Source organism: Cyprinodon tularosa, unplaced genomic scaffold, assembly GCF_016077235.1.
Source record: "Cyprinodon tularosa strain WSP-4 unplaced genomic scaffold, ASM1607723v1 ctg234, whole genome shotgun sequence".
NCBI lineage: Eukaryota > Metazoa > Chordata > Actinopteri > Cyprinodontiformes > Cyprinodontidae > Cyprinodon > Cyprinodon tularosa.
Window position 1 is genome coordinate 464181 of NW_024038875.1, and position 14256 is coordinate 478436.

At 37.5% G+C, this 14256-nt stretch overlaps 2 protein-coding genes across 2 annotated transcripts; one reads left to right on the top strand and one right to left on the bottom strand.

Moving 5' to 3' along the window:
• Nucleotides 1–153: 153 nt before the first annotated feature.
• On the bottom strand, nucleotides 154–8001 carry stk3 (serine/threonine kinase 3 (STE20 homolog, yeast)). The gene is made up of 11 exons (XM_038287071.1): nucleotides 7821–8001; nucleotides 7181–7261; nucleotides 6964–7092; nucleotides 6151–6265; nucleotides 5779–5943; nucleotides 5061–5228; nucleotides 4838–4975; nucleotides 4634–4759; nucleotides 4349–4550; nucleotides 2985–3154; nucleotides 154–2703 (listed from the first exon to the last, which is right to left on the bottom strand). Exons 1-11 carry the CDS (start codon nucleotides 7841–7843, stop codon nucleotides 2545–2547), a joined length of 1476 nt encoding a protein of 491 aa, XP_038142999.1. The 5' UTR covers nucleotides 7844–8001; the 3' UTR covers nucleotides 154–2544.
• Nucleotides 8002–9770: 1769 nt separating this feature from the next.
• On the top strand, nucleotides 9771–11837 carry polr2k (RNA polymerase II, I and III subunit K). The gene is made up of 4 exons (XM_038287091.1): nucleotides 9771–9882; nucleotides 10105–10171; nucleotides 11500–11592; nucleotides 11715–11837. Exons 2-4 carry the CDS (start codon nucleotides 10111–10113, stop codon nucleotides 11735–11737), a joined length of 177 nt encoding a protein of 58 aa, XP_038143019.1. The 5' UTR covers nucleotides 9771–9882; nucleotides 10105–10110; the 3' UTR covers nucleotides 11738–11837.
• The last annotated feature ends 2419 nt before the right edge of the window (nucleotides 11838–14256 follow it).

A 14256-nucleotide genomic window follows, 5' to 3' on the forward strand; every position in this document is an offset into this window, starting at 1 on the left:
AACCACTAGTTAGCAGCAACAAATTGCGCTAAGAGAGGGGAAAACCTAATATGAAATGTCATTGCGCTTCTAGAACATATGTTACGGTATCAGAGGTTGCTGTGGCTTTTATATCAGGGGCAAATCTCAAGTTCAATGTTTACTTCAATCACATAGAAGCAATGATCTCAGTAACTTTTATTACACGTTTCCAAAGCATTACAAATAAGATAATAAATTAGAAGGGGTTTAATGCTTACATTCCACTCCACATAAAGTCAAAATGCAAATAAGCAGAAACTGTATTTCAGACAAATTATGGGAAAAGCAGAGTAAGTTTCCTATTTTAAATTGTACATAATTTTAAAGGAGTCCTAAACAAAGCTACATATGCATAGTTGGAAAGACCGATCAAAACAGCTGTTTGGCCCAGGAAGGGTGGCGGAAATTTCCCACTTGATAAAGGTTGTTACAGAAATAGAGTCATTTTCCTGTGCAATTCAAAGCAGAGCAAACTTAAAAAGGTTCAAAATTACTTGATTCTCATTTTTTTTTTTTATGCAGTTATGCTTTACATGATCTAGTACCGATCCAAACAGTTGAACAATTGTCTGCTTAGTGCAGATAAGTCAGTGAAACGCTGTAACAGAGATGTTCACTTAAAATAAGGATATCCACATTCATATGTAACAGAAACCTGGAAAAAATTAAAAAGTGATGGACTTTTACAGTTTTTTTTCAGTCAGGGTCAATGTTGACATTAAGAATGGAGACAATCTCAGGCTGAACAAAAGGCAACCATCAAAGCATAGACAGCAATTATATATGGAATCAAACACTTGAAAACGTTTTTCGTTTTGAAGGTTTAGCTTGAAATTTAGACTGAATGGAATCCAACAGAGTTAAAGAATCCCGTTATTACCAGTTATGCATTATAGGGCCTTAAATGTTCTTTATAGTTTGAGTCATTACATCAGTGAATAAAATTATTAATATCAAATCTTTTATGGCTATGATATTCCATATACATAAAGAAACATGGTAACATCCTGTTAGGTCGCTCCAGGCTATATCACCTAACGGCAAAAGTTGCCAACAGATGATTACAAGCAGAAAACAGGAGAATTTGGATTAATTTTTTAATATTGTGCAACAATAATATTATAAAGTGTGTATCAAAGCTACTGGGTTTTGTGGCTTTCAATGAGCGAGGAAAAAATTTGATTTTGTTTTAAAGGTGATTCATTCCGATCTGTAGCCAATAAATCGATGCATCCCTAATATTGATAATTTAGCATTAGCTCAATTTTCTAAGTGGTGCTACTACTTGTTAGTGCATGAGGGTTAAGAGGAACCCTTATAAACAATGGATGCAACACTGCCTTCTGTCTTAATGGCGGCAGAAGACAAATCTCTGCTGCACTGCAGCTTCCATTTTCTGAGCAATTATTTATTTTATATCCGACTCTTTAAGCACAGAAACCTTATTTTTTTGTAGAAATGGAGCCAAAGGCTTCTGTGCAAACAGGTTCCATGCTTACAAAGTCTTTAAAAATGTTCCTTCACTGACATCAAAATAATAAATACAAAAACAGATGAAGCATTATTGCTGCAGGGAAAGTATGCAAAATGACAAAGAGGGACGTACTGGGTCCATAACCGTTTAGTTTGGGTGCCTTGAAACCATGATTATAAAGCGGAAGATTCTTAGAAAACAAACAACTTCAGAATATTTTTAACCAGCAATAGCTTTACAACAGTCAGGAAAGGTTTTTTGTTTTCATGTCGTCCAACTCTGGCTAAACTTTTTATTTTCATTTTAAATAGTAAATGTGTCACTGTAAGCTAAAAGAATAATGCGTTTGTATTTGACCTAAGAGGCACTAAGATACATGGAGTCTGTTAATGCAGAAGGTGAAAGAAAACCCAAACATCTTAAATGAATTCAAAACCAAAGCATGTGGAGTTCTCATGGTTCAAGTGGAGTATACATAAGCTTAACCACATTGTTTCCTTTACAGCTTCTGTAGTTTTCAGAACAGTCTGTTTACTTTTATTACATCGCTTTTTTAAGGCATTCTCACTGTCAGCATAATTCTGATTGTCTTTGGTCATGGATGAACCTCCACCACAACATCTAATGGAGGTTATTTCCAAACTAGGCTCTGTGTTATATTTACATTAGAAGTAAAAAGACTGAGGTGGGGGAGGGGGAGCACTTCATTAAATCTGCTGCATCCACAGCTGGAGAACTGACTTCCTTACATGCTGACGGTGACTCCCAGTGGACGCTATGAATGACATGGCTGCCAGTTTTCTGAGGAAAGAGGAAATTCCTTTTTAAGATGGCCCCTGGGTCACTTCTCTTTTTTTTTGCCCACAATTCTGAGAAGTGTTTACCAGAAAACAGCAGAGATGACATTTAGGAAGCAGCATCTCACTTCATTTAGTGGTTAGGACAATAGAGAGGATCTAGATAAGAACAACATGGTGGTCTGGTTCTCCTGCTGGCGCAGAAGTTTGTTGCTGGCGTTGGGAAAGGAACAGGTGATTGGAGGGGAGCCCTTAAAAGTTCTGTTGTCTTCGCTTTTTAGCATCCATTGCATCCAGGATGGGTTGCCTCTTGGCAGTGTAGCGCTGCCTGAGCTCCTCAATCTCCCGCTCCATCATGGGATCCAAGGCACTGAGGCGCAGCTGCAGCTCCTCAAAGTCCAGGTTCTTTAACTGAAAACAAAGATTGAGGGAAAAAACTATCAACTTTAATAATTCACAATCCTTTAAAGGACAAATTTTAGTTGAAGAAGTACAAACGCTTGATGTGACAGGAACAAATGGTAATAAAATGGAAAGAAAGATGGAGCAAATGGACTGACAGGCCAGTAATAATTTTATTACCCAAAGGGTAATAAAATTATTACAATCTTTTCCCATTCATACTTATTATGAACATTAAAAAATGCCCTCAATAGTACAGATTTTAGTCTGAAATCTACCCAGACACTCACAAAGTCAAAGTCTCCATCCTGTGGAACCTTCCAGTTATCAGGGAAGACATTTTTGGACTGGATGTGGTAGCCAGGCTGCTCTGGAGGCTGATTGTGGTTGTAGTTCTCCTGCTGCTTATCAAAGTAGTCCATAAAGGAAGGACGTATGGGCTGCTGGGGGGTGGCATTCCCTTGGAATGACAAAAATAAGCACCAGTATAACAACTTAGAAAAACAAAACAACATCTGGGATCAAACTGAGCAATTATTTCTCATGTAAATATAAGGCTGGAGAATAATTAAATATCATTTTATATCACTTTGTAATTGTACTCAACATTGATAGATAGGAGTGTTTAGCTGCTAATCTCCAACGCGGTAAGTTTTGGCTATTCTAGATGACCAGCACAAGACAAAAACTGGCCCTGAAAACATCTCTGAGTGCTCAGAAAGCAACAGCTGGTTACACAGCTTGAAGTTACACTCAGAGCTGAAGAGCTTAGCGCAGCCTTTAAATAGGAGAAGAAGGCAAAAGCTTGTCACCACTGACAGAGAGCCACCCTGTGACATTATGGGAGGGGTGAATTGATTTGTTCTCGTCACAAAGTGTTCATCAAAAGTTTCTGAGAATCAATTTGGGACTTTTAGTCTGCATTTTCAGAGTTAATTATGAGTTATTAGTCATTTTGCTAATAATCAATTCCTATGCTAATATAGCAAAATGTATAGCATACTACTTCAAAATAGGAAAATAAATATAACCATTGGTAAAACAAGCCAATCAGGCACTAATAGTATATACATACATACATACATATACATACATACATACATATACATACATACATACATACATACATATACATACATACATACATATACATACATACATATATATATATATATATATATATATATATATATATATATATATATATATATATAAAACATAGGATAATAAAACTTCCCCATTTGGTGCTGTCCAAATACAATAGCTGGTGGCTTCAGGTGGGGGACAAACTCCGAAAAAAACTAAACTGTAAGCTAAACCCAGAAGACATTTCAGAGGAGTGAAAGAAAAAAACTTCAGGGTGCCTGAACAGCGACGTGTTTTCTGCATAAATAGACAAATTAACTCTTTAGATGGCTATGCATGGTGCTTTGCTAGCCTCGTCTTGTTAGGGAGCGGCTAATAGGGTTAGCAGTGATAAAGTTAAAGCGGTACTTTACTTGCCCCTTACTTTTGCAAAACACTCTACATGTATGTTTTGATGACACAAAATTGATACTAACCAACAATAGTCTTTCTTTTAACTCTAAACAAAGTTTTTAAATGTTTCTCACTCCTGCATGAAACCTTTCATGAATAAAGGATGTGCTCTTACTTCTCATTGACCCCTGGTCTACCTCGTCTTCTTCCTCATCACTATTAATGACCATAGTCCCCAGATCTGACTCCAGCATGGTGCTGCCATGTTCAATCATGGTCTGGGCCCCATCGCTCATGGTACTGGTGGCCCGCATGGTCCCTGCCCCCTCAGAGCCCGACTTCACCATCGTATGCAAGTCCATCTCTGTCTCTTCCTCCTGTTGGAGGAGAAAAAAAAAAAAGAACATACAGCATAGAACCATATAAATATAACCAGGCAGTAAAGACTTAAAACACATACAGAGTTATCCTCCTCCTCCTCCAGCTCTCTCTGCTGCTCCTGCTGCCTCTTGGCTTTCATATCCATGGCTTCAGTTATCAGATCTCTAAGGATTGTGACGGGTTTAGCCTGGCTGATGAATGGATGCTGCACAAGGAAAACAGAAATATCATTTTTATTTGCTAAATATTTTCTTGTTTATAGCTGAGGTGTATCTGCCCCAACCTGTAGAAGCTGTGTTGCAGTTGCTCTCTGCTCAGGGTTTTTGACCAAACACTTCTTGACAAAGTCTGTGAATTCATCCGACCAATGCTCTGGCTTCCTAAACGTAGGAGGAGGGTTGGTGGGGATCATAAATATCGCCTGTAGGAAAGGTTGCAGAGGAGGACAAATAGTTAAAATGGCATCTGAAGCACCAACTGAGAAGAAAAACAAAAAAAGCACTCACTCTCATAGGGTGGATGTCAGCATAAGGAGGTTTACCCTCTGCCATTTCTATGGATGTGATGCCCAGAGACCAGATGTCTGCTACACAGTTGTAGCCGATCTCCTGGATCACCTCTGGAGCCATCCAGAACGGAGTACCAATCACAGTGTTTCTTTTTGCCATTGTGTCCTTTGGAAGAAAAATTATTCCATGAATATAGTTCCTTTGACTTAACAAAAACTAGCAAACATATTATATAATATATATTTAAAAATCATTAAAAGCTCTTTTTTACCATCAAAATGCTTACTTAAAACAATGCAAACATCTTTCAAAACAAATCTATTAACAGAACTTAGAGGAATCAGCTTAAGGGGTGCAGAACTCGAACTTTGATATTTTACAACCAGAATCTCTTCAATCTTATTAGGATTTAATGTGAAATACCAAAACAAAGCAGAGCTCAACTTTAAAGTGCAGAGGAAACATAAATGGTCCTCAAAAGATTGGTTCAATTCTGTATTAAGGTCGGCTGAATCACAGCTTGGTACATATATAATTTACTGTTACTTTACAGTGCCTTACAAATGTTTTTTTGCAGTTGTAAATTTGGATCCCCATTAGCTGTTGCCATGGCAAACAGCTTGTCTTTCTGTGGCCCATATTAAAAACATATAGTAAAAAGCGCAGTCAAGAATATTAAGTTAGTAAAGGTATTTTTTTTTTAAATATATGTTACCGTTAATTGTCCTGCAACTCCAAAGTCAGCCAGTTTGGCATGACCCTCGGTGTTGAGAAGGATGTTCCCTGCCTTGATGTCACGATGGATCTTTCTCATAAAATGAAGATATTCAAGACCCTTGAGGGTTGACTTCAGGATGGTGGCAATCTCATCTTCTGTTAGCTGGTGTGAGAGGAAACAAAGAAAAGTATAGGTTTACGACAATTGCAGAGATTTAGTGTTCCATCCTGAGACACACTATTCAATAAGATGGGATGTCAACAACTAAATAATTTGTCATAAAAAAAATCATTTTAAAACACAAATACTCGCATAAACTACTATGTATGTCAGATGTACTGACAGAGCTAAAAGTCTTGGTGTACACACCGTTTTGCTTCGGAGCCTGATAATGTCTGAAACAGATCCAGCTCCACAGTATTCCATGACGATCCACAGGTCTGTGTTCTTGAAATAACTTCCGTAGTATTTTACAACATAAGGGCTGCAAGGAGAAAGGGCTGATGGTTAAAAAAGTTTTATTAACTGTGTTATAATTAATTAATATATATATATATATATATATATATATATATATATATATATATATATATATATATATATATATATATATATATATATATATATATTTATATATTAGGGGTGTGCAAAATAATCGCGATGATGATGCATCGTGATTCTAATTTTCGTGATCTACTGCATCGATTCTTGATGCCAAGAATCGATTATTAATTTAAAAAAATGAATAAATAAAATTGCATGAATGGTTGGCGAACATCAAAAACAAGTGTAATACAACTTCCAGTCCTGTAGATGTCGCTGCAAATGTGTTGACGCACGCTGCCTTGTGTCACAAGCATTTCCGGCTGCGGGATACTGTGCCGAGTCATTCAAAAACAAAACATGGAGGAGAAAATATTGCAATGCATCGCAATAATTCAAGTATCGTGATGCATCGTGATAGAATCGCATCGTGGCCTGTGAATCGTGATTCGCATCGAATCGTGACTTCTTTGGCAATACCCACCCCTAATATATATATATATATATATATATATATATATAATATCCCAAATTACAAACCTCAAAGTTATTGATCCTTTGGCTGCTTTTTACAAAACTGATTATTCCTTTTAAGTCATAGTTTAGGCATTTTTAACAAAACCAGTGTGGTTGCCCCACCTGTCACATTGCTGCATGATGGAGATCTCCTTGATGATTTCCTGAAGATCAGACTCCACAGGAACCTGCTTAATGGCAACGACCTGCCCCGACTCCTTATGAATGGCCTTAAATACGCTGCCATAGGAGCTAAAAACATAGATTACATTAAACAAACACCTAGTATAGAATGAGGTTACATCAAGGAGTAAAAGAATAGAGGGAAAAGACTACTTACCCTTCACCTAGTTTCTCCAGAACATCAAACACTTCCTCTGGCTGTTTGGTCAAACTATCCTCACTCAGCTTTTTCAGCTTACTGCAAAATAAAACAAGTTGTATTTTAATCACAGTAACCCTAATGCAATCCATCCCACTTGTTTTAGTTGATGCAACATCTAACTGACAGATAAATGCACAAAGCATGTTCAGAATCTTTCCAGGGAAACTGTAAAATTGATAATATAAGAACTGTTCTAGTTAATAAAACAATTAATAAGAAGTTCTAACAAGCAACTTTTATTAGCCCAATGAATAAATCACTTTCAAATGACTGTTCTCCCCCGCAACTTCAAATAAGGCAATCTGACACATAAGCTGAAAATGACTGCGCCTCATTTGTTTTTCTCGAGTAGAAACGAAAATGATAGTCCTTCAAACGACCCTAACATCTATCATTACGATTTAATATAAGCAGGCAGTGTATTAACAGTTTTTATATCACGCCTAATGAATATTTTTGATCTGATAGCTCTTTGTAGTGAAACTTTAAAATAAAACTAGCGCTAAGTTAGCTTAGCGTTAGCTAGTGGCTCTGCCGCATACATTAGCAGATTTTAATAGCTATTTAATTGAGCGTTCGGAAACGTCCCACGAACCTTTTCGGCGCGGACGGCTCCATGGTGGCCACACGAAAAAATAATAAGCACCGTTAAATATGAAATTGTAAGGCCGGTTAAGTCAGAGACAGCCACGACACTGACATCGTCGATAAAGTAGGCTGTTTGTCATAAAGTAGTGGAGGCCAGCGGGCCAGCTAAGGGGGAGCTAGTTAGATGATGGACATGTTAGGGGTTCTAATGGCACCACACCGCCTCCATTCGGCAGGGAATGGAACAACAGAATTAAATCAAGAGCGCCTATCCAAGAAAAAAAAAATAATGGTAAAAAAAAGAAAAGAAAAAAAAAACTTTTGTTATAAAGGCTGTTAAGAACTGGAAAATCACTTTTCCAAATTTTTTTTTTTTTTTTATAAGCCTAGGACAATACCAACAACAAGTATAACCAAGCCCCCTAGTATGACGACCAAGGCTGAGTGACAGAGTACCCTCTGAAAACTACATACCATCCCCAATACATGGAAATGGCTGGACAAATACACTAATCATGGCAGCACAGTACAAGATCAAAAGAGGCTGGGGTCTACTACACTAGGCAGGACCCCTGGTGCAGACTGTGCAAAGATGCCCCTGAAACAATACAATGAAGGCAGGAGTGGAATGGAATGGAATGCATTCCATGTATGCACTTCCTGCCTGTATCATTGTATTGTGGTAAAGGGATTCTGAATAAGGAAGGCTATCACTTCATTTTGCAACACCATGCCATACCCAGTGGATAGCGCTTGATTGGAGCCAATTTCATCCTACAACAGGACAATGACCCTAAACACACCTCCAAATTGTGCAACAACTATTTAGAGCAGAAACTGGCAGCTGGTATTCTATCGGTAATGGAGTGGCCAGCGCAGTCACCGTATCTGAACCCCATTGAGCTGTTGTGGGAGCAGCTTGACCGTATGGTAAGCAAGAAGTGCCCATCCTACCAATCCAAATTGTGGGAGCTGCTTCTGGAAGCGTGGGGTGCAATTTCTCCAGATTACCTCAACAAATTAACAGCTAGAATACCAAAGGTCTGCAATGCTGTAATTGCTGCAAATGGAGGATTCTTTGAAGAAAGCAAAGTTTGATGTAAAAAAAATCTTATTTTAAATACAAATCGTTATTTCTAACCTTGTCAATGCCTTGACTCTATTTTCTATTCATTATACTCCAAACTTTTGAACGGTGGTGTATATATATATATATATATATATCAACGGACGTTGTGGTGGTGGTGGTAGACATAACAATATCAAGTGACTGCAACATCATGAAAAGCAACATCAGAAACTAGAGAAAAACCATGGGCCCAGAGAAGAGCTGGAGAAAAGGTCAAGGCATCAGTGTTATCCATGGTCATTGGGGCCCTTGGGGCAGTGACTCCCAAACTGGAGGAGTGGTTACAGCTGATCCCTGGAAATAAGTCAGACATCTTAGTCCAGAAGAGTGCAGTTCTAGGAACAGCAAAGATATTGAACATTTCTGAAGGGAAATAGATTGCATTTGATGCTGCCATGCATTGCACACTCTTAATATTGATATTTTAAAGAAAACTTTGTTCTGCATAATTATGGCTCATAGAAGCTATATATTATTTAATTTTTTATTTATGTAATGTAAGCTATTTTTTCTCAGTCTTATAATATCCAAAATAAGACACAGGTGGAATTATAGTGTGGAAAAATAGAAAGGGTCCTGCAGGATGCTGTATGACCAGAAGGATCCAAACAAAGATAATAGGCCAGATACAGTTACATATTAAAATAACGATGCTCTGTGTTTTAGCTGTGTACAGCAACAGTTTAGAAGCTTTAACTCCAAAAGTGTACTTTATCTTCTCTCATGACATGAGTAATGCTACCATGAGCCTCATGGAAAAATTACAGATAATGGCAGGAGTATTACCTAAACGTATCATTACACTCGGATCCTGTTGGTGGCGCTAATGCACCCTCTAGATGATCTGTGGAAAACTGCAAAGAAGAAAACCGGAAACCACCGTTTCGTCACTTGCGCGCATGGAGTGAGAAAGAGGGGTAAACAGTTAGCATATTCAAAGGTAAACCTAGCTTTCTCTTATTTTTAGAGATTTACTTTATATTTTAAACATGTATTCGTTTTATTATTGCTTTAGTAACATCGTGTTAATTATGTCTCTTATTCGAAAAATGAAGGAATTGATTTAGACCCACTCCATCGGCACCATGCTGTAACTATTAGCATCCTGTACTAATTCATCAGATAATATTTGGTTATTTCTTCTGTTTTTTTTTTTTTTAAGAGTAAAATGGACGCACAGAAAGATCTGCAGCCGCCCAAACAACAACCGATGATCTACATCTGCGGAGGTAATCTTTATGGATTAGGCCTACATACAGCCACAGTTATTACTAACAATAAACGCTATGCATTTAAATTAGGCTCTGCATTATAGAGTTGTGAGTTATCTAAATATAAAAGTGTCAAAGATGTATATTTTTACACTCAGTTTAGAAATTAATTCTTTTGTATAGATTCATTCCAAGTCCATTTATTGTAATTGTTTAAGATTATGGGTTACATATAATGAAAATTCAGTATATTGGAGAATGTTACCAAGGTTCCTGCAGATACTTAAAAAGATTTAAAAGGGATTGAATTCTTTAATATACATACTTGGATTTAGTTAGTTTAGTTATTTAGAAAACAGTCTTTCATAGGTCTAAAAATTGTTGCCACATCATAAATAGGATTATTACTATGAAAGTAGAGCGATTGAGAAGGGAACAAAACAAAGTTAGTGAATTCAGTTCAGTAGTTGCTAAAAATATCTGTTATTTGTGTGTTTTCAGCTTTCTTCCTATATGGAAAGTTTTTTTAAAAATTCGAATCACATCTACTGGCCCAGAAAGTAATGGTTTAAAATAAACATTTTGGGTAAATTTGTCGTTCCCAGGTTTTTCTTTTGTTTTAGTTAGGTTGATCTTAAATTTTTATTTTAAGTGGCATTAAACAGTCTTGAATTTAACTTGCCTTATGCCTTAGGAACCCTGGTTACAGAAGATAAATAAAACAATAATATTTTTCATGCCAGTATGCACCCTCTGAAAGTTTTTATTTTTATAACCTCGTTGCTTCTCTGGGCCTCCTCCTTGCACACTCTACTCTATTTATGCAGTTTGGCATGGAGGCTAGGATCTTAGGACCCTGCTGAAGTTTAATCGGTCTCCGCCAAGTGACGTCAATTGTTTACCTCGGGCGCGGTACACTATGCCTTTTCCACTTAAAATGGCGTCTTAGCAACAAATGTCACGTGACTGGCGGAGACCGATTTTCCTAAATCCGCCCCTGTTTTCGTTTAGCTATGCTGCGGTTGTTTACACTACACCTTTTCCAACTAAAATGGCGTCTTAGCAACAAAAGTCACGTGACTGGCCGAGACCGATTGAGGCTTACCGGTAGTTTGATTTGGTAGCTGTATTTTAAATAACTGCATCATTGATCTTGGTACATTATCTTTCCAGTGGCTTTTAAAGTCTGAAACAGAGGTAAACCTCTCCAAACTTTCAAAGCATCACTAGCTTTTATTAGTGTTGAATGAATCAATGAAGTCCTAAGTGCTCACAATTATTAATTATGTCTTTTATCTGGTAATGCCTTAGAACTTGCTGGATGACCTGACTGTCTTTTCTTGCAGAATGTCACACTGAGAATGAAATTAAAGCACGTGATCCCATCAGATGCAGAGAGTGTGGCTACAGAATTATGTACAAGAAGAGAACAAAGAGATGTATCCTTTTCTTCTGTGTTTCTGTTTAGGTACAAACTGTAAAATATGTTGTTTGTGTTTAAATTAAGTGTGTAAAACCAGATATGCTCTGAGCGCACATTTCCTTAACTCTCTGATTACAGTGGTTGTATTTGATGCCCGGTGAAGAAGTGCAGAGTGATGGATTTTACTTTAGTTAGTGTTTACTGTTTTTGTAGTGTCTCACCATGTAAATAAACACACTTGCAGGTCTGGCTTCATATTTTTTTTCTGCCATCAATTCATCTTTGTTTTAACCAAGGAATACTTAATTTTTTTTTTTTTTGTATTTCATAAAAAAAAAAAAAATTAAAGGCCTTTTTTTAAATGTGATATATTTAACTTTGTTTTGTGCACTGGGGAGCATTTCTTATGGACAAATAAACCAGATATAACTAAATTTGCAGAAACGTTTCAGTCCTTTAGAATGACAATACAAATGTCTATTTGAGCAATTTCAAACATGTGACCTTTTGTTATATCAACCTATTTTGAAGGAATTTAATATTAAATTGATTTAAATTATGTTTTAATGTTCAGTTGATTGAGGCTAATGGCTAATAAAGACCTAACAAAAATAGAATATTGTGATAGACCGATAATAAAAGGAAACAGAAATATCCTATTGCGAATGATGTATGGGAAAGCATATGCTGTCTGTACTTGATCTGGGCATAGCAATAGCATCCTTCTGGTTGTCTGTATTTTTGGTTCTTTCTCATGATATAACTCTGTAGATCAATGGTCCCAAACTCCAGTCCTTAATGGCCTGTGTCCTGTAACTTTTAGAGGAATCCCTGCTAAAAAATACAACTGAATCATATACTAAGTCATTAATGGAGCTCTGAAGAACTGATCTATCCGAATACAGCAAATAGATTGCTACTCATAATGTAACTGAAACACATAGATGGTGCTTGTCAAATTGGGACTACAGCTTTCTGAAAGGAACAAAAAAAAAAGGCATATTACATCTAAAGAACAGCTGAAGCTCTATGAAGGGACGCTTGTCACCATACATGTGAGGAACACCAGATGGGAACATTTGGAGCTCCCTATGCTGAATAACCTCCCGACAGGAAGCATACAGGCTTTTTTTCAAATCTTACTTACAGAACTTTTCAGACAGAACTTATAGCGACCTCTGATGCACTGCTGCTATGAATTAGGAGTGGTTACCGACTTGCAGTATTTGGATGGACCCCTTGGCTTCCTACTAGTGGAGAGGGTAAAGCATTTGATGTGTAGGAAAATTAAGACATCTAAAAGTAGTACACCAAACCTCCAGGATTTGCACTTAAGTCCACTTCATGGCAATTGTCTTCCACCTTGGTCCTCATGACCCACTTCCCTACATGTTTTACATTATTTTTCCTTCATGCACACATCTGACTGAAATAAACTATTAAGAGACCTCTCTGGTATGTAATGGAAATCATTTGATTCAGGTGTGTTGGAGCATAGACACATCTAAAAGGTGGGACAGTGGGTCTTAAAGACCAGAGTTCCCTGGTTTGGGGTCAGACCAGTTTGCACCACAATCATTGAACTAACCTACGGTATATAGTACATGGAGGTTACCAAGTCCTGCTGGAAAAAAGAAATTGGTGTCTCTATAATCCTTGGCTGCTTCCAAAAAGTCTGTAAGGACACGATGCCTTTTGTCTATAGGTCATTTACACAGGGACTTCTCAAAGGCTGAATCCCAAACTGCCCCTTAAAGGGGAACTGTTTTTTTTTTTTTTTTTACATTGGCCCCTGGATTTTACATTATTACATCATGTTCTATTCACCCATATAAGTTTTGTGTCATTTGGAGCCGTTCTGAAGATATTCCGTCAGGTTATATTAAAACAAAGCGGCGCGTGTATGACAACATCCGTGCATGCGGACTGGAGTCGTAACAGGAAGCCCGGGCCACAGACGGCTACGCCCTACCCCTTCTATTCATTCTGCTAGCTAATGTGAATCCTTCAATTCCATATCAAGAGCGATATCATCTGTGGTAGAAGCACTAGACATCTTCCAGGCATGTGAGTAAAACTAGCAGCAGTTCAGCGGACAGGAAGAATGAACGGTACCCGGAGCGCGCGGATGACGTCATACACGCACCACTTTGTTTGTAAAACATATAAATATAAAAAATATAACCGCGGATGTCTGGGGGACAGTGATTTGCCTACATGTTATGAATAATGACGTACCATAAAGAATAAATTATGAACAGTCTAGTTTGTGCCTTCAACTCGTTTGCCCATAGGAAGATGTTACATGGATATAACCTAACGGAATATCTTCAGAACAGCTCCAGTTGAACCAAAACCATATGGGTGAGTAGAACATGATGTAATAACGTAAAATCAAGGAGCCAATGTAAAAAAAATGGCGTTCCCCTTTAAGCACTACATCTTATCTTAGTGTCACTCCTAATGAAGTCAAACTTGCAGCTGTGGTGAGCGCCTTTTTAAAGGTGGAGAATGGGATAGATGTTTTAAATTATTATTATTTTTTTTATGAAATATAATAGAGCTTTCTTTTATTTATTTTAATGGGCTCCTTTGACAGAGCCAGGGGCCCGTAAAGGGCCCTACTTATGCTGGAGCCTCCCCTGCCTTCAGCTCTGAGTCTTCCCCATCAGCTGCAGCA